Source organism: Geospiza fortis, unplaced genomic scaffold (genome assembly GCF_000277835.1).
Source record: "Geospiza fortis unplaced genomic scaffold, GeoFor_1.0 scaffold318, whole genome shotgun sequence".
Taxonomy (NCBI): domain Eukaryota; kingdom Metazoa; phylum Chordata; class Aves; order Passeriformes; family Thraupidae; genus Geospiza; species Geospiza fortis.
Window position 1 is genome coordinate 3,286,584 of NW_005054371.1, and position 21,179 is coordinate 3,307,762.

The 21,179-nt window shown below is 40.5% G+C and overlaps 1 protein-coding gene across 1 annotated transcript in view; it reads right to left on the reverse strand.

Moving 5' to 3' along the window:
* SLC9A9 (solute carrier family 9 member A9) overlaps positions 1-20,762 on the reverse strand; it is a 172,557-nt gene extending 151,795 nt beyond the window's left edge. Inside the window, exons 1-4 of the mRNA XM_005424684.2 lie at positions 20,421-20,762; positions 14,582-14,784; positions 11,651-11,728; positions 10,951-11,027 (exon numbers count right to left, since the gene is read on the reverse strand). Coding sequence (XP_005424741.1) covers positions 10,951-11,027; positions 11,651-11,728; positions 14,582-14,784; positions 20,421-20,595 — 533 coding nt within the window. The 5' untranslated portion in view covers positions 20,596-20,762. The remainder of the gene's footprint in view (positions 1-10,950; positions 11,028-11,650; positions 11,729-14,581; positions 14,785-20,420) is intronic.
* Between the last annotated feature and the right edge of the window lie 417 nt (positions 20,763-21,179).

A 21,179-nucleotide genomic window follows, 5' to 3' on the forward strand; every position in this document is an offset into this window, starting at 1 on the left:
CGGGTCTGACGGCGGAAGAGTTAAAACTGTGCGGCCCCAGCCACGCGTGCTGCGCGTTAAACTGCGATCAGCAGCGGAACGGGAGCGCTCAGAGTCTGAAGGACAGCAGAAGTGAGGCTCCCGCGCCGGTCTGGTGGGGGATCAGACACAAACGAGCCTTTGGCCGCAAGTGCGGGTGTTTTGGAAAGGTGCCCAAGTGGGATTAGGACAGGAAGGCGGATCCTGAATATCCAGCTACACCGATAAGGCTGCTGGCTTCTGCGGTGCTGGCCCGTGCCAGCCTCTCGGAGGCTGCTCTCCCTCCGCGATACCCGAGTTTTTGAGCCACCTCATCCCGTGATAGCAATTTTGAGCCATGAATGGTGACGGGCGCTTTTCCGATAGCCGCGGTTGAGCTGCAAACGCTGCAGCACAGCCCGGGCAGGGCGGGGGGCTGAGCTGTTCCCTCCTGTCGCTGTCACCGCCGAGCAGTCCCACCCTGGAACCTGTCAGCCAGTGCGCTGTTCCACATCTAGAGCGAGATCAATATTCTGCTTCCTAGAAATCAAGCCCTGCTTAGAAGGTGTTTTAACATCTTTGAATGAGTAGCAGGCAGGTTAGACAGCTATTGTGTTATGCTTTAGCACAAACCATGGATTTCTGTACGGGCCAGGTAACTTTCATAGGGAGATTACTGAAAGCTGATTAAGTCACCCGTCTCGGAAGGACTCAGAAGGCGGCACAGCCTCCCTCCTGCTGGGCTCAGAAGGTAATGACCGCTGGTTGGAAAGCAGCTGCACCTGGATACTAATGCTGCTCCTCAGAGATGGACACCAAGGTGCATTCAGAGTGTGACCAGCAGGCTCCACATAACCTGACCCAGCTTTTGCAGAAAGCCTTGTTTTTGTCAAGGGATTGGACCTAAGGTAAATTCCATCCTAAATTATTTGTTGAGTGTGACAAAAGAGTGTTGAAGAGCAATCTCACTCCGTTATTCACAGGGCAAGAAACTGAAACCAGCTGTATTCACACCCTGATGAACAACAGAGGGCACCTGCATAAACCACATGACATGATTTGCTAGAGAGAATATCTTCAGATACGTTCCCCTCTTTCTTACTTTCATTTTAGGATACTTATTTTTCATTGAGGTTGCATAAACCCTCCCAAAATCAAATAAAAGGAAATCATTCACAGGGAACACACCTAATGTTTTCATGTGCGGTCCCACTTGGGTTAAATAAAACAGGAAAACAAAACTCTGAAAATTATTCTGATTCATTGGAAAATCAGGTCTTTCCTTATTTTCATCAATGAGTGGGTAGTAAGGATGGAAGAAAGGAACATGAGAAATTAAAAAAAAATTGTTTTTTTCATTTGAAGTCTGAAGAATAACAACCCTTTCATACATCAACAAGGCAATGAAAAGGCGTCCCTGGTGCAGTCTCTGTGCCTGTACATGACCTTAAATTCTTGTTGCAAAGGTTTTGCTGTTACTCATTGTCTTTGCAGAACTTTTTTTTTTTTTTTTTTTTTTTTTTACCAGTGACATCATCCTGCTCAAAATTTTCAGGATGCACATATAAGTGAGAAAAGCACCCATGCTCTCAATAATGGAGAGGTCAAAAAGGAGAGGCAATTGTGGTCCTTTCTCATTTCAGTTTTGGTTGCTGCTAAGCTTCAGCTGGAGAGTGGTTAGCTGGGGAGAGGCGGTGTTGCAAAGAGCAAGGAAGTGCCCAATCAGTGTATTACAGAAAGCAAAGTGATTTTTTTTGCTTTTTAAGCTATGGAGCTGACTAAGAATTGAGATTAATTAGCATTTTAAGAGCCATCTTCATGCATAAAGTACTTGCTTCAGAAGGAAGTGAAATAATCCTAACTTTTCTTCAGAAAGACCTTTTTATTGCAGGTTCCATATTTCAACAAAAAGTGAGGAGAAAGAAAAATATCCTGCAAGCTAAGTGTTGAATATGGGGGGATGGAGAACAAGATACTTGAATCAGAAAAAGTGGCAGAAAACTTAAAGTAGAAAAAGTCTGAAAGAGATGGACTAGGGACAGCATATGTTCTGCTGTAAGGTTTGTTATTTACAGCAACATAGAATTTAGACTACCTGCTGTTAGAAGAGACCAGAGGATGTCTCTGGTCAAAATTCCTACTCAAAGCAAGGTTCAGCTATGAGCTCAAACCAAAGTAGTTAGGGCTTTAGCCACTTAGGTTTTGAAAACCTCCAAGGATGGAGATTACATATCCAGGATCTCTAGACAATCTGTTCTGATGCTTGAGTGTCCTCATGAAGAAAGAGGTTTTGCTTATATCAAGTTAAACCTTTTTAAAATACAGTTTTTGTCTGTCAATTCTGTCCTCTCACCATGTATCACTCTGAAGAGCCTGGCTTTCCTTTCTTAGTAATCTCCCCTCAAACCCCCTCTTGCTTAGGCTAAATGAGCTCAATTTCTTCTGTTTCTTCTTTCTGGGGCAAATGTCCTAGCCCCTGGCCATCTTGGTGGCCATCCACTGAACTTGCTGCAAGTTATCATCATTGTCAAATGTAATGGACTTCTGAGACAAGCAGTATGTTAAGGAGAGCCAAGGCTAGGGACACACCTTATATGATTTATTGTCACCTTATTAATCAGAAGAAAAGCTCTGTGCACTATTTAAATGTCATCTGCCTCTCACTGTGTAGGATCTGGTTACCTGACCAGACCAGCTTTTGTAGGTTCTGTCTCCAATGAATGCAGCATCTGTCCCAGGGCCATCATGAAAACTGCTGTGTTTACAGAACATTTGAGGCCAGAACCAGTTGTGCTCAGTAAAAGACTTGTCAGATACAAAAGCACCATTTGATCAACTGGCTCAGCAGTGGGGTATGCAAAATGTTGGTGGGTGGGAGAACAAAGCATCCTTTGAGCTGGTGTATTATGAATTTTTCAAGGTAACAGGCAGGAGATCTCAGTCACCCCCTCTCTGCCTGCTCCAATGAGCTGCTTGCTGCCGGTACACTTCCCCGTGTTACTCAGCATTTGATCTGAGAGCAAACCTGTCAGTTTGAAGAGATGCAGGTTGCAGGTAGCTCCATGCTACTGTAGTGGAATAGGTTTTTCCTCCTCTGTTTTAAATTTCTGTTGCACCTTTCACCATGAGGCAGCTCAAAGCACTTTGCAACCAACTCACAAGTCCAAGTGCTCCTGACAGAGGGCACACAGTTGCCTGTTTTGACTCAGAAGGAAATGTGGCCTGGCTCACTACCTAGCAAAGCCATGCAGGTGTTTATGGCCTGGAGCAGTCTCAGCCTGGGCTGGAGATGCCTTCTCCAGTTATTGGTGTGCAGGTTTCTCATGCAGTATGGAAAAATATCCATAAGAGGTGGAAAATGAACTAACACATCAGAGTCAAAGCAGCTCCCTCTGCTTTCATCTCCTCTGTAGCCTGGAATTGTTCTGGAAAGAAAGGATGTACTGAGAAAGGCAGTGGATATCAGGATAAGGAGCCATAAGGGATGCATATTTTCCATTTCACCAGCTCTGTAAAGATGTTTTCCCTGAAAGTCATTGTAGAGACTGCAAGAGCAGATTTGCAAACTTGAGACTGCAAATGATGCTTCAGCCAAGGAAGCTTTTTTTGCACAGGTGTATGGATGATCTATTGCCAGAGAAATAAAAAACTGGAAATCTTTGGAAACCACACTGTATGTTAATTCTTAAAGGATGCATGAACATCAGGGAAGAAGACATGAGGAGCTCTATTCAAGAGTATTCTTTCTTGCAGTTAAAGCTTTGACATTCAAGGCAATTGGGAAGACACTTTGTATAAAAAAAAAACCAAACAAAAAACCCAAACAAAACCCACACAAACAAACCCTTCCAGCATAGGGTTTCTTATTGGGAAATATCTGGACTTGAGTGTTTTAGCCTGTTTTGCAACAAATGCCATTTGCATGTTTTTCAGAAGAGCACATGATTTAAATTCTTTGATGGATTCCTGGAGAACCTGCTGGCTCTATCAAATACCAAATTAAACATACTTTTAATTTTAGATTAATCCCCTGCTATTCCAGGTTCTGTTTGTCTCGGCAGCCCCACACCTTTGGTGTTCCCTATCATACATTTATTTCCTTTGTATGCTGAGGGGTTCGTCTGGATGATACGAATAATTACTTCCTGCTGCTTGGCACATCTGTTTATGAGAAGAAAAACTGGTTTTTGCATGATCAGCTCTGCTGCAGTAAACAATGTCAGATGGTTATTGCGAAATAGCGACAAATTCTGGCTGAACTTGCAGCAACACATGCTTGAAGGCATCAAAGTTCTCTTGGAAGAACTTTCCACTCTGTGTGGGTGTCAGTGGTCTGGGAAACACTATTTTATATCAGTGCCTTGATTTAATCCAGCTTTTTATCCATAATTTCACATGTCACACAAATAATAGGTGCTTTGTAAAATACTTTATAACTTTTAGACCTGCCAGAACTCTCTGAGTTATGACTATGTGAAACCCTCTTCCCTCTCTATTCCCTGTGCAGAATTCCCCAAGCCAAGTATCACAGTGGGTGTATATTTTCAAGCTTCTCTAAATTTACACTTTACAAACCCATTTTGGATTTACCACATGCCTTTGAACAAAAGTGAGAAGCAGCAACTACCCCTTGTAACTGCAGCTCTGAGCTGCAGGTGGCAACTCCACAGACTGCAATGGAATTACCTCAGATTTGGGCTGACCAAAGAATCAAAGCTACTGCTTTGGGCAACTGAGCTGCACATTAACATGTGCAGCATGCATGCAACATGTTCATCTGCCTTTGGAGAAATCTGGAGAGACTTAGCTTGATTTTTCAGCTGAATAATCTCTGTTGAGTTTCCTCAAGTCATTGCAAAACTGGGGCAATACTGTCTGGTGAGTGAAAAAAATGCCTTTATTCACTCCAAGATGGGGCATGGAAGCAGCCATAACCTCCAAAAGGGCTACCAGCACAGGCACTGCACTCTTACAACAGTTATACTTCATTCAATTAATGTTTTCATACTAGTTTTGTCTTTATTTCCACTCGTAGGCTGAATATCTGGCCTCAAAATATTGTTAGACATTGTTGAAGTCAGACATCTGATGTTCAGGGGCTTTTAGCACTGAGGAGGGTAAGTGTTCTATATATAGTTTTTCCCTCTTTCTCCTTCAGTTAATTTCTACAGCACTAAGATACTTTAACACTTCCCCTCAGCAGTTTCTGTTTGTACCAAAAAGAAAGCTTTTATTCTTGCTTGTGGGGAGGTTGAGCATTTGCTATTTACAAGTGGTGTGTGGAGGAAAGATGGACCTGGGGTTTTTTTATGTGTCATTTGATGACATGCAGTACAAAAGTGTATTTCAATTAGAAAAAAAAAAAGAATTACTTGTATATGAATTAAGCCTAAATTAATACAAAAGTTATCACCTGGAAGGCAAGAGCTTAGCTGGTGCAGCAGCAGATAATCCTTGTACAGTTATTTGCTTAGTTTATGTAGAGCTCTGTAACAGAGATTTTGTTTTTTGTTACCCTTAACCTGGCCCCATTTTCCCTTGCAGAATCAGTTCCAAAATCCAGAAGAATCCCACAGCACCACACAGTAAATTCAAGCCAAACAACATTTGGCTTTGCTCTGCTGGAGCACATAGGTACAAGTGTTTCATTTCCAAGCTGTAAAGTCTATCATAGCCCTCCAGTGAGAAAGAACAGGCAGATTATAGGGCCAGTGCTGCTCCCTATCAGCAGACCCCATTTGTATATTCCATTAAGCTTCCAGCAGAAAGTAATAAACACACCCATGACCTCCCTAAACTCCCCTCTAGCCCAAAGTACTTATGGAAATAAAAAAATATCCCCAGTCTTGCAGAGCTCAGTAACCACAACTACTGCCTGCTGAGGCTTTTGGGTACATGTCTCCTCACCTTTAGAATAATGTTTGGGCAGGTGTAACAGTGACAGAAGTGAATCTCTGACTGGACGGTTATGTCAGGATGCATCTCGCCCAGATAAACACTGGATAGGAAAGTTCAACCTTTTTTTTTAGTGCTGATTTGAGCAACAGTGTTTTATTCAGCCCAAGCCATCCTTCTTTAGAAGGCACAGAGGGACTGCTGTAACAGTAAAGAGTGAAGAAAAAAATTCCATGTGATGGTGGAATCTTTATATCACAGACATTTGAATGGAAAATGTCTACTGTCATAGAAAGTTATGATGGAAAATGTAATCTCATTATCAACAAAAATATCTGTATTGATATTTGATATTCTTGATACTTCTTTCTCTCTTCTAAAAATTTTTTACTTATATATGTATATGTCTATGTACAGAAACAAAAAAATTGCTCTGGTTTTCAAGTAAAAATCATCTAACATTCAAATTTTAAAAGAGAGAATTTAAAAAGTGTATGTTAATTACATTGTATTATATTAATTATATTTATTATGTTGTATTATTATGGTCTCAGTATTTAGTGATCGTATGTGGACAGCATTTGAATGTTCATTTGTAGAATGGTGAGGAATGGCAAAGGAAAGGATTCTTGATTGCCTGTGAGAATCAAGTATGATGACTTATGCCTCACATTTGAATTTAAATGTCAGAAGAGACTTTGTCCAAACTGTTAGTCACTGCAGTTAAACACAGATATACAAAAGAAATACTTTGATTCTATGAGGGTTTTTTAAATTAGAACTTGGATTTTGAGCACTGATTGCCATGAAGTGATCTGCCATGGTTACTGTAAATCCAGCATCCATGTGCTCACAGACATATTGGAATGAATCAAGCCACACCAACCACCTGTGGCTCCCACTGAAATAAGAAGTCCTGTCTCCCCAGCCAGAGAAGGTTGTGCTAACTGAGCAGCTAATAAAAACACCAGCATCCTTCCACCTAAAACGGGGATCATCCTGGCGAGATTTTTCCTAACACCACTATTATCAGCTATTTGCATTTCGTAGCTTCACTCAAAACAACAATTACTCTACTTTTTCTGATCCAAACCCCAATTTTATCTCAGCTCTCTTTGCTTTATTCAAGCAAAATTCTCACTGCAGCCACAAAGATCAAACTTGGCCTACGCTTTCTGTAAATACATTTGTTATTTGAGTTGCACACTCAGAGAGGTTTAAGTTCCAGAAAAATCAGGCCTTGCCAAACGTAGTAGACAGGCTGGAAAAATATGAGTGAGTGACTGCAAACATGCTGCATTCTAAATATCGAAAATGGGGTTTTGGCATTGCAATTCGAGAGAACTCAAGTGAAACCAAATAAAAAATCACAGATAAGACCAACTTAATGATCTCAGTGCTCACATGCATAGGCACCTTGGCCCTAGCTGCCACTGAGAATACTGAGCAAAGAAGTCAAAAGGATTTCAAGTGGGGAAAAAATGCAAATGGTTCTACACCCTCTGCCACTCAATATGTTGCTCTGATAGGTTGTTATCACAGTGTCAAGATTTTTCCAAATACTTAAGCACTCTTCCATTATCAAAATAGAAAATATCTATGACAGATACCAATTCTGGAAAATGCACCCCAGCACAGTTTATTAAAAATAGAATCTAAGGGAAGAGAACACTATTCTTTGCAGAAGTTAGCATTAGGTCCTTCTTCCTGCTTCTTCCTAAGATGTAAAAAATAAAAAAATAAGAGGGGGCAGATGTTTATTTAATACTTCAGCAGCCCAGTTTTTATGCACTCACTGGGTAGCATCAGCTCAGTGGTGCTTCAGCTTACCATGGCCATAATACACAGCTAATAATGAGATACCCATGGAAAAATACAGCAACAATATGCAGCAGTCCCACAGAAGCAGGGCTGGCTACACAAGTACCTACAGAAAACCCCTGGACTCCTGGGGGATATAAATGGAGCACAAATCAGAATGGGACTTCACAAGGGCAGCTATGACTGCAAACCACATTGTGTTCATGGAAGCACAGTGAGCAAACCAAGAGAAGCCATTAAGTCTTTTGTTGGCACCTGGAGGTGACATGTGGAATAGAGTGTTTCAGTTTGGATTGCAGGACAGGGAAGACAGAGAGGGCACAGAACCACCAAGATAATTTGAGGGCTGTGGCATATGAAGAGACAGAAGCTGAGCTTCCTCATGTAGGTGGGAGTGGAGCTAAGTGCTGTCTTCAGGTGGGTACAGAAAACATGAAGCCCCTTCTGAAGGCTGCGTAGGGAAAGGATGGGAGGCAAAAGTTACAAGGTGAAGCAAGGAAAGTTGCAACTGGATAAACACTTTGAAAGACACTTTGTAGTGAGGGTGGTTAGGACTGGAACAGATATCTCAGAGTTCTGGATGACTGCAGACAGCCAGACATTGCTTCCAACCAAAGTTATTCTCTGAGTCCATGAAACTCAAGGAGTCTCCTACAGCAGAAGACTGCCTGCCCTGTGTCAGGCTGAGCCTCAGAGAGGCTTGGCCTGGATGGTTTTTCTCAGGAAGAAGGAGCTGCCTCAGTGGTTATTCCACACTACTCTTCAGAAGATAGGAAGCTGGACCACTGAGAGGGAAAAGATCTGTTGAAAGACTGGATCTTCTATGATCTCATGTCATGCAGACCCAGAGACAGCAGACTCTGTTCACCATGAAAGGGACCACTTCAGCTATTCTGGAGTTAAAATAGGGCTTGGAGAGGGGGAATTTTCCCTTCCCTCATGGGATCTCTCTGCATGGATCCTTGCTAGTCAGATTTGGTGTGAAGGGCATAATTTGTGCATTTTGCTGGGAAAGCTTTATATCTTTCCTGTGTGTTGAGTGGCTGAGGACAGTCTTACAGCAAATATGGGCAGGCATTCCTTAGAGCAGTACTTAGCTGAAACTAAGTAGGTTTTGGCACAATCTTTACTAAAAAAAATCAATCTCTCTTACTCCTCCTTCCCCCACCCTCAGTGGGAATATCTGATTATAGCCTTTTCACTCAAATTCCACACAGCTCCTCTTTCTTGAGGCCTTTCACACAAAAGCAAAGACTCACAAAGAGCAGACAGGCACCATTGTATCCCTGTGTTCCATGGCAACGTTTTAGCACTCCAAGAGTTTGCAGCAAATCCAAATGATGTTTCTGTTCTTTATTAATGATATTTCCCAGCTGTTTCTGGTTGACAAAGAGAGGTCTGGTCCTTCTTTGTTACAGGCTGTGCCCTGCCACTTCAGGGAGCCCCAGAGGGGTTCACACAGAGCTCTGTAATTCAGGCAGCAGGAGCACAGCCCCAGTGAGAGGCTGCAGACAGCAGAGCTTGAGCCTGGGGATATCGAGGTACTGCCTGTGCTTGTGCTGTGCTCATATGATGAGAAGAAAGCACAAGTATAATCATACCTGTGCACAAAATATTTGTCTACAGCAGTATTACCTAGAAGTACCTCAGGGTTCTGTCCTTTTTTTTTTTTTTTTTTTTTTTTTTTTTTTTTTTTTTTTTTTTTGTAACAGCAGCTAGTTCTTCACCCTTTCTCTCTTAGGACATATTTTATTTTTCTTTTAGGGCTTACTTTTCATTCCCTTCAGTAAAGTTTTCATATTATCTTTCTTCTTCTTCATGCAGTCATTATCTCCTCCTTATCCTGACATGCACATTATGCAAACATGCTTCACATTCACACAAGCCCTGCTCTGAATCTATTACTGCCTTCTCTGCAGTGGTTCCACTGGGGGCTGTGGGTTTGTACAAGAACACAGTGCAAGGCCCAGTGCTTACCACTCTCTACCCTAAGGTTTCCTTTGGATCTTTATCCCTGACTTTGGGCTTGAACTTTGAATTGCTAGTAGGAATTGTTCCTAGTAGAACTTTTCTATTAGGTTCTATCTGCATTTATTCTGTTTTAGATAAAATAGCATGGATACAGGAATGAAAGTATTGGGAATAAAGGCTGAATTCAATATATTATGTTAATTTTAACAAACTTATCAAAGCTGCTCTGGCATTTTCCATATACAAGGGGCAATGTCAGAGTCATAAACCAAACACATATTTAAAGGCATTACTGGCTGGACTACCCTAATGCTTTCCTGCAGTCTCACAGATCCACTGGCTTTGGTTTATGTTCAATAGCTGAGACAAGAGAGTGGAAGCACAGGAAGAGTCCTGCTGAGATCCAGAACCTCTGTTACCTCAAAAATGTGCTACCATTTGGCTCAAACTGTTGTTTGGATGTAGATTTTTTTACTGAATTTATAATTTCAATGTTAGGAGTGCTCTCTGCCATAGATGGGTATGAAAAGAAAAAAGAGCAAGGGTCATAGGTATAATGCAAATAAGACAGGGGGAAAAATATGAGTGATGTAGCTGTCCAAGCTTTGAACTGTGAGAAGTGATGAGGTGCCGTTTCTTGAGGAAAGCAAAATTTCAGAAAGAAAAGTGAGATTAAGCTTTTCCTCCCCAATAAATGGGACACATGGCACAATGCCTCTGGGCCTGAAACTGAAGGCATCCTTTTTCCTGACCCCAAAGCTGTTCAGTGTTTTTTTTACATGAAGGGGAGACAGCCATGTTGAGAGTTTACACTCCTCTGTATTGCAGCACAGATGATGATCACACTTTGATTGCAGAGTCTAAATTTTCCTGGCACTTGGAGCAACCATGGCTTACGGGACATTTAATACCACAATGCCTCTGGTGCATTATGCTTACTAAGCTTGATGATTAGAAATCTAGGATATCAAGACAGATATGATGACATACCCATAAAAGAATGGTTTTAAAATCATTGAACTCAAAGTTATAGGTCATTCATGTATTTTACTATTATTAAAATGACATTAAAGGAGAAACTTCCATCACATATTAATGCCAGTAAGAGCCTTTTCCATCTCAGCACTCCTTGAGAAGGAATTACTTTATCTGCTACACCAGTTGCTAAGTATATGGACCATGCAGGCTCTGCAATTCTTTTTACAGTTTAGTTTTTAATTGAAAGAAATACCAAGCATGTGATAATAGCAGAAGGCACTCACTTACCCTATGACAACGCAGGAGATGGCAGTTCCCAAAAAGGCATAGGTTAAAATTGATCCTAAGTTACGGAAAAAATGTCTCTGGGGAGGAAAGTTTGAAGGAAAGTTCTTTGTTATATAATAAATAAAAAAAGCATTCAGACCAAGTGGAAACACATCTAGAAGTGTTTCCATTTCCATCTAGAAGTGAAACCATTTGTTGCAACACATTTCTCATATAGAAGATGGAGCAATATTGGCTACCTCAGTTATTTTGGAAATTACAACTTAAGGGTGTTCAATTTTCTCCCCCTGGTGGAATGCCATCAAAATTTCCCTCTTTTTTATGTATCTGGCCAAATGTTTCAGGATCATGGCAGATTGGAAGTACCTGATGCAAATGGTATCATGACCCCATCTCTTGAACAAGTCCTGATGAGGCAGGATATGAAACACAGGCTGTTCCTGCCTGCAGTTCACAGCACTCAAAGTGGTCTCTTCTGAAAACAGGAGGCCTAAGTGCTGTGAACTGCACAATCAGATCTTTGCACGAGGACAGAAAGAGAGCAGAATGAGGGCCATGAATCATTCATTTTAATCCATTCCTGCCAAGTCCTTCCCAGGCATTGAAATTGTTAGCTGACTGTCCTCTCTCACTGGCCTGTTGGGTCTAGAGAGCAGCAGCCACACTCCGACCCTTCTGTCACAAAAAGAAAGACACATACCTTCTTCAAACTATATCCAGCATGAAATATAATGGGTGGCAGCAGAATGTTGAAGAAGATGGAAGGATCAAAAGTCATCTGCTAGGAAGGACAAAAGAGAGGGTAAGGACAAATAAAGTAGCATTTAATTTGATATGATAGTTTTTTAATTGTATCTTCTTATCAGGACTGATCTCAGGCTCACCTCCACTGTTTGTGGGATTATTCTGAGTTGGTTTTTTGCAAGTATAAATGTGTAGTTCCTTACAGCTTGTAGATGCAGAATACGATTTGAAAAGTATTCCTTCAAGAAGGAAATCAGTTGTGCTACATTACAAGGAACACATAAAAGCAGCTTTACCTGTGACAGCAGCTGCCCTACCAGACATCCAACTTGCCAGTCCCATGACATAACTCCTGGTTCAGACATGATCTCCTGGTCACTTTCAGGAAAGACACATCAGCAGGGTTGTGCCTCAGTTTCCCATGTACAGAAGGGTGATAAAAGGCCTACATCACCAAAACCAATGCAACATTTCCTTTGAAGGAAATGATTTATAAAATAGCCATTAAAAGTTTTAAAGCAATGCTAAAATGAGGAAGTGCACTGATCATACTGGCCTTCAACTTCTGGCACAGAGAAAGACCAAGGACATTGCTCAGTCATTGCAATTCAATAGAATAGAACAGAATTCTCTTTAAAATTACAGCATTGCTGGAGAAAAAAAAACCCAAAAAAACCCAACTTAAATAAGCCTGTGTACTGCTCAGTGTTCTGTCAGTGGGCAATATTATACCAATACTCATAAGAGACAGGAGGTAGTTAGTGCAAAGGCTTGCAGCTCCTTTGTTCAGATGAAGCAATATTTTAGGGCTATGGTATTATAAATTATTTTCCTTCAAAAGAGTAAGACCTGCCTACAAAATTACTTCTGCCTTCTTACTAACAGACAGCTTGATTCAATAAACAGGAAGTGAGAGCTGAGACTTTTTTCCATCCTGCTCACTTTGAATTATAAAGCTAAAAATTCTAGCTAAATAACCTGCCAGCAACGTTAGCTGTGCTGGCACCATCATTGAAAACCTAATGAAAAAAGGATTTTCTTAATTTATGAACTAACATTCTCAAATGTTAATTTTGGAATTAATTCAGCAGATATGTTAAAATATCTTTTCTGTGGGCATCAGAAATCCTGACTGCATGTTTTATTATTCAAAACATGTTCTGAAGAATACATGTTTGTAAGTCATGGCACAATCTATTCTCTTTGATAGAAGGCACTAAGTAAACACTTTTAGTGCAGTCAAAAGGGAATTACAGTTTTACAAAACCCAGAGCATGGTGTGATCATGTTTTCTGTTTTTTACATTAGTGCTTTTGCCAGTCAGGAAGGCTGCCAGGCATTGTTATTGTCTCCTAAATACAGCTGAACTCATCCCCCTTTCCTTTTTTATTTATTTTCTTTTCAAGAGGGCATCTGCCAGGTAATTTTAAAGGAAAAACAAGTGAAAATCCAGGCAGACTGAGGTCTCTGCAATAATTTAGAGGAACTACAATTCACAATTGAGACCTTCAAGAGCCTTCCAGCAAAGTGAGACTACAGAAACAAGATTGGGCAGTTCCCTGTAGGGACAAGAGAAATTTCTGTGCAAGTCATTGTTCCTCCTCTCCTAAGTCAGCTCCAGAGCCAGGTCTCATGAAGAGGATCAAATGTAATGGATTAGTACACATGCCTTGGAAATGAAACACACACTTTGGCTAAGACAAAGCTGCAACTGCAACCAGCTAGCAGGAAAAAGAATGGAGATTCAGCAAAACCTGATTAGTCTGACTGCCACAGTATTTTCCTGTCTCCACCCACCACAACTCTAATGGTCCTTGACAGTCTGGTTCTTTCTGAGAAGGGCGAGTCTGGCAGTAACAGCAGACAGGCACACAATGCTGCTGCATCAGCAAGAAATTTGAGCAGATGGTTAAATGCTAATTCTGCTGAGCTCCACAGTGTACATTCTAAGCATAACTTAAAAGTTTTTTCAATGATAACTGTATAATACACAGGATCCTGCATTACTGTGCTAGACAAACAATAATACTCGGAAAAAAGCTAAATAATACATTGCACTATTGTAAAAAGCCATTGGTAGGGGCTTTTGAGCTTCATGTGAATATACAATGTTTTTTAGCACAAAATCCCAGTTTTAAAAAGTGCTTTTGCACTCCAGTGCTCTTCAAATGGCTGCCATTTGAAAAAAAAAAAGTGAACATTATAAGAAGCAAATGTTATGTGTCCAGGGAAAGACTATACTAAAAAAGTAAATTTTTTTTTTATATACTGGAAAAAAGAAAAGTCTATGGCATTGTGAAAGGCTGCAAATTTTCTCCTACACTTCCCTTTTTGCATCCAGCCTGAATTGCCCCAATGCTATCTCCCTACTGAGGACCACTGCAGGAGTGGAAGAATGTATGAGAATGCTGTGATGAATGTAAGTGTACATTAAGTACATATTTACAAGTTTGTGTTTTGAAAAATGTTCAGAGTTTGCAGTTTCCTGTGCTATCCACAGGAGGTAACCTCCCCTTGCATTATCCGGCCAGAGCAAGTCACTTTGAAGGCAGAGGAAAAGTAAAGATATCAGTGGGGTTTGCAAAGGTTTAGTGGCAATGAATCCAAGTTAACAGCTGTGTCCGCAGTGAACTCAGTGTCTGCAGGAGCTGGGACTGTCATTTGAAACAGCTCAGGAAACCATTCTGTGAGCGCACAGTCAGCCTGGAGCTAAATGATGGTCAGGGTTCTACCACACTTCCTTTCCTTTACTGTTCTTCTTCCCCACCCTAAATTCAGAACAGACTCTCTCTGTCTCATTTTAACTTGAAGCTTGTTTTCCTCTCTCAAGCATGAAAATAAATATCTTACAGAGTTCAGAGCAAAAATAAGATAAGATAGCTTTTACCTTTTGAAGCATTGTATTGCCTTGGTGACCATTGACATTGTGGTGGCTGATCTCTCTTTTATATTGATATTCATAGACCTGATTTGTTATATTAATAAGCAGAGTGGATGGCCCAGATTTCAGTTTTTCACATTCATAAACAGTACCACTTTCAACATCTGGTGATTTTGTCACATATCGTATAATTAATCCCATTACAAGGCCTGGAGAGTAAGAAAAAAAGAAGAATTAAAGATATTCAAGTACTTTTAAGTATTTGATGCCACACATTTAGAGAAAAAAATAGCTCTGCCAAAACTAGGATACCTTTTCAGTGTTTCTATGTTTACAGAACCTCTCTCAACACTTCATAGATTACCACACAATATTCTTCCAAAATGGTCATTTCATTAGAATGCAGATGTTGGTTTGACATATGCACAGTCATACTCCTATTTTTGTGATCCAGTTGCTGGCATAATAATTAACTGAGTTTCTCATCCACTGCATTTTCAATAGTTATTTAGAGCAGGGAGATGTCTGCACAACTCATGTGCTGAACTGAGCATATAAACATCAGCTGTGCTCTTGGGTATTTTACACACTTCATTTGTGGGGACAAAACTCTGACACATCCTCAGGCACATTCTGCTTTCTGTAGAAGACTGCATTTTTGAGACTGCATAAACATAGAATAATAAAGTCAGGAAGAAGGGAAGGAATAATAAGACTATCTACAATTTAGGGCTCTTAGAGATGTTTTGTTTCCATTTACATTTAACAGAAAGGAAAATGTATTTCTGCAGCCATCCTTTGGACAGTATGGCTCTTTCTGTTGGCTCTACTGGGAGGCTGCATGTTTACTTTAGGAGAGGTAATATTTAGCTAGATAATATTACTGAGATTATTTCCACCCTCAGAGACTTTGATTTGGTTTCAAATTTAATTTCCATATTTCTTTTATGTCATGTATGCTTTCAGTCCCATGTATAGATTGAACAGCTTTACAGCTACTAATTATTGGCATAACCATAAAATGCTAAGAATGCTCAGATGAAATATTGATGGAAGACACCTAAACATCTAGAAAGATATACTTACTATTAAAAGACAAGAAAGAAATTAAATTACATGACATATCAGAGAAGCATCTGCAAAATCTGATGTTACAGTTTCAGTTTGATCCCATCATCAGAAGGGGATACAAGGGATCACAAGGACCTCGAGAATCCATATTATTGTCACATCTTCTCCTAACAGGGACTCTTGGAATGCAGATTCCTAGCATACCTGTAAGTCAGGTTTGTAGCTTCTTGGAGTGATGCTAACAGCTGTAATGTCTGTTTTAGTGTGTGCAGGCATTTGTGCTTGTTTAGAATCTATTGTTTAGTGTGGCTGCTTTCTAAAATGATGGAGGATTTCAATAAGCTGTACAAAATCCCAAGACCTCTCTCTTGACTAACACAGCATTCATGCAATAAATCAGATAATAAATCTAGCTGTAGTAAAAGACAGAATTCCTCAAAATGTTAGGGGAAGGTATGTGTATGTAAAGGGAAGCAAGCACTGCATGTGCCACTATGAAATATGACTTCCACAGTGCTCAGCCCAGATGTCCAAAATCATGAGTCAGAAACCAGGAAACCATTCATTAGTTAAAACTGTCAGGGTTTTCAGCTTATTTTTATTAGATTTCCTCCAGAAGAATCACATAATTAATTTTTAAATTCAATTTCAAATATGTTAAAAATTCAGCTTAATTTGATAGACTTGATATTTTTCATTCTCTGGAGCAGAAAACGTACAGGTTTTCCTTTACCATTTTTGTCCTTATGACTCAATGTTTTAAATTACTACTTCTATATACCAGGTATTGTTTAACCTGCTCAGGTAACAGAAATATTTTGTAGACATTCACCAAGGCCTGTGTGAGGACACTGGCAGAAAAAGACTATTCAAAAAGTGTTTTAAGCACATTTATTTAAATACAGCATTGAAACAGAAAAGGCTGTCACTAATATCTGTTACAGGTTTCTTTAAAAAAGTCTCAACTGTCCTTTGAAGTGGGATCTTGCAGCAAAATCTCACTAACTACAGCTCAGTCATGCTTCAACTGAAGGAAATGTAGGTTCTCCAGGTTCTTCAGTGGAAGCAGGATAACATCATTAATTACAGATGTGACCATTGGTGGGATTTTTTAAGTCATTGTGTTAAACTCCTGAGCTAAATAGGACTGTTCTTTCCCCAGGATTTCATCTAGTCAGCTGTTAAATGCTTTCTGTAGTAATAACACTCAGGGAGGCAGCTTTAGTCATTACTTGATTTTCCAGATATTTAAGGTTTTCTTTCAAGTTTCTTTGTCTCAAGAATGTTGCTCCTCCCTTCACCTCACCACTACAAAATTTCAGTTTCTGCTTAAATTGTGATTTTCCTATGTCTATTCTGAGTTCTAACAACCTTTCTTCATTGTGAATGTTGTAATCAGGAAGACAGTGAAATACTCTGCTTTATGGAGGTTCAGAGATTTCTCCTTCTGGCATCTGTTCCATCCATTTCTGCCTGTGAGGTATGGGGATACTCAGAACACACCATCAGAAGGCAAATAGAATTATTTCACACAAGAGGCATACTGGATTTAGAAGGCATAAGAATGAGAGTGTTCATTATTAGACACCTCCAGCAAAGCTGAATCCAGAACTGATTTTGCCTCACTTCCAAATGAATGGGATGCTCAGAAGGGGCTGCAGAGGGTTTCTGTGAGTCAGCTTTCCCTCTGCACACCTGTCCCCTCCAAACCTGGAGAAACACCTCTGGCCACTGCAACCCAAAGCCATTTCATGTGAGCACCACAATGGCTCTTCTGTCATTCAGCCTTTTTATGTTTTCATTCCAGTCTCACCACCTAATGCCATGGAGCACAGCATTGCAGGCTGGTACACCTGCAACCAGCCCCACCTTCACCTGGGGGTACCACCCACTCCCTAGGGGTGACAGTTACTCAAGCTGAGAACAATTTCCATTTAAATTTGGTAATTAACCACCCATATAAAAGGCAAAGCTTGATTTGCTGCTGGTTTGGGGTTTTTTTTGTTGTTGAAGTTTAACTCTGGCTGCCTCCTTGCCAGAGTGTTTTAGCCTCTTACTCAGTGCTGTGGTGGTATCTCTATGTGAGCCTGACACCTGAATTCTGGGGAGAATGAACAATTTGGATCCTTGCACTCAGTTTGTCACTGCATAGCTCTGGGTTATTGCTGCACTGATGTGAAGGGCCCTGACTTACATCTTACACGGGGGATTTGGTACCTAATGGTTTATGGCTGAGGCATTTAAAGCTATGTGGCCTGGCAGGAGGTGGCTGCAGGCACTTTGGTGTTCTCTTGGCTCCTTGTGTCTTCTCCAGCACCAAGAGGCCACATCCTGGGGCTGCTGTTCTGAGAGGGCTCACCTGCTCTGACCCCAGGCGAATGGCTTTGTTTTCATCAGTGCTGGTGTAGATCATCTCCCACACTATTCCTGAGTGTGCTCTTGGATAGGAAACTCTCTCACACCCTCCTGTCTCCCTGGTATACAGGAATCAGGAATTAAGTTGAGTTTACTATTAGTGGTTGTTTATCAAACCCAACTGTGATGTGAAGAGAAACTTGCTCTCTGAGACTCAGGAAAACCAAGAAACCAAGGAATGAATGAATGAACGAACAGGTAAGTCTGTATTCTTATTCTTCTTTGTTGTTTGTGATTGATTTTTCAGTTTGGTCTCAAAACAAACAAGATTTTTGAGTCCTTAAATACTTTCAAGATAAATGACTTGCTATATACATACACATACATATTCACACACTTGAATGTGAAATAATGTTGAGTTAATTCTGCATTATTCAAAATGCCTTTGGTTTTTTTTACTTCGTGGAAAGATTTTAAAATTAAATATAGCTATACTTATTGTTGAACCATTGCTTTGGTAAAAAAAAAATACACCTCAGTTATTTAAGTTTCTAAATAGACAGTATTGTTGGGGTTTATTTCTTGCTGCAACTATTCAGCCTAAAACTGAATTCTGCTACCAAGCCTATAAAAAAAAAAAAGCCAACCTCCCCTTTCATTTGTTCTCTACTTTAAATAGCACTTTCTATCAGGCTGTGTTCCGTTTGTGGCTGTTCAGCATTTTGCAGTAACTGTAAAACTTCCTGAGTTTGTCTTGCTCTGATTGTTTTTTCCCCCTGGTGTTCCTCACACTTTGCCTTCCCTGTCCTCTCCACTGCTACTCCCCTGAGGGCACAGTCGAGGAATGTGGGCCCACCTGTCATCCTGTGGGACACACTGCAATAAGTGCCTCTGTCCCATCACCTGAAGGCAGTTTATCAGTTCATTGTATTGCTATTCACATATCTAATAAATAGCTCAATGGGCTGGAGCAAAGCGAACTGGCAGGACTGGAACCTCTTTTTGTGCAGAAAAGGTAGAAATTAGAATTGTTTGGAAAGGGAAGGTGAAATTAAGTGAGGGCAGGACTTGTCACACTGTCAGTGCTTGGTGTCATGAAGATTTTCTCCTAAAGTTGCTGCCTGCTGATCTGACAGCCTCTCTCATGACCTCTGAAATTTCACTTTCTTTTCAATATTGCCATTCCATGGTGTTAAAGATACACCCATATCCAAAGTTTTGAAGGATAAGAAGGGCATCATTAGCTTTTTAGATCCTACAGATAAGCTTTCTTTCCTGTTTGAAGACTGCCATAAATAATGCAAGACTAAAGAGATAGTTTATTTACAATCATGAGGAATGTTTTAATAATTCAAAAACTCTGTCCTGCTGGAGCACTCATCTCTTAACCAATCCAAAGCATATGAGCAGGTTATCCTCATGATGTGCAGAGTATGTTCTGGGCAGGCAGCAAAACAGAAGCAAATGACGATTAAAACTCTAATTCCATACTTATTTATTTTTGTTTTGTTGTATTCTCTCATATTTCATTTCTGTTTTGGCTTTTGTCTAAATCTTCATAAAATGCCATCAGCTGCACATGGCAAACAGCACAATAGTGAGAAGGAAGCTCCTGCAGTAGAGGCACCCATCTTTACAAAAGCAGTTTTGGGTATTGCAGTGCTAGAGGATGTGGTGTGCACAGAATGTGTCAGAACAGGCGGGCACTCAGGTAATGGCTGAGCTGTTGATTTCTATCTTCCATTTTGACAGTTTGCCTTCCTGTATGTATCTTATGGCAGCAGAGTATCTCAGTGAAACAGCACCAAGAACGTGCCAGGAGAAGTCATTACACATGTAAGTGTGAGCCATTAAACCACAGAGTACTTGGGGGACAATGCAGAAAGTTCTGTGTGAGAGTGAAATGCTACATGGCAAAACTTCATCAAAGATAAGAACTAGGCAGGCAAGCTAGAGTTACCCTACAATGACAGCATTGAGAGCAAACTTGAGACACATTCTTCAGTGTGCTTTTCAAAGGCACAGAGCAAAGCCAAAAGAAAGCTTCCAATATAATTTAAACTTTATTAGTCAACATGTCTGTATCCACAAGGCTCCTTAGACTAACAGCTTTGAATGCTGGACAAACCCAAGCAGCTGTTTTTGTAAATGGTGAAGTCCCCAGCTCTCTGCTGCCTGAGCACAGGGAGCAGAATGCACATGCTGGGGATAACCAGCTCATCACAGCTGCTCCCCTACCCAGGCAGCCTCTGGCTACTTCAGGAGAGATGCTGTCACATCATTATTTTACCCCACACTTAGGGAGCTGATGACATTTAATTCAGCACATTTCTGAGCTTTGTCAGCACTTGATCTCAAGTGCCTCATCAAAAATATGCAACTAGTCCAGTGTTATGCTGGCACTTGAATTTATACTCACCATAAAGCATAGCTCCTCCAGTTTCATGCAGAAAGCGGAATCGATGGTTTTTAAACAACCAAATTGTTAATATTGTAAGAATAAGTAGAAAGTTAAAGATTAGCAGCTCCACAGCTCCCTGATGATAAAAGTGATCTTCATCTTTCACTGATACATATTCCTTCAACTTCTCCATTTCATTCCCTTTATAGAAAGTTTGTGAAAAATAAAAGAAGAAAAAGAAAATCCCAGGAAGGAAAGTGTTGTCACCTTTAGTACAAAAACTCCAGACACTACAGAAATTCACAGCAAGCACATCTGTTTCATTTGCAGCCTCATGGTGAAGTGCCCCAGCTCAGAATTCAGCTGGATTCTAGTTACAGCTTCCTGTTTCTCTCTTAAAGCTGCCCTGTCTCATTTCTAATGGTACGATTGTGTCACTGACTGCGCTTGCTCCGGCTGCGGATGCACAAATTGCCTCCAAGGCTCAGACTCTCCATTTCTAAAATTCTGTTGCAAAACTCAGCGTGTGTTCATCATGTTTTCTTCCTGTAGTTTACAGCCCAGTCTGAATCCTAGGAGTCCTATTTTGTCTTCACAGTTTAAGATGGAAAAAAATTATGTTAAAAAAATGGCATAAAAACTTTCACTACATTTTGGAAGTTTAAGAACCTTTCCTCTTTCCCACTTCCCCATGTTTAAATGTAAGTTACACAGAATAAAGGTGGCCCTTCTGTGGTGCAAAGACAGAAGAAAACAAATCAATGGATAAGGATTTCA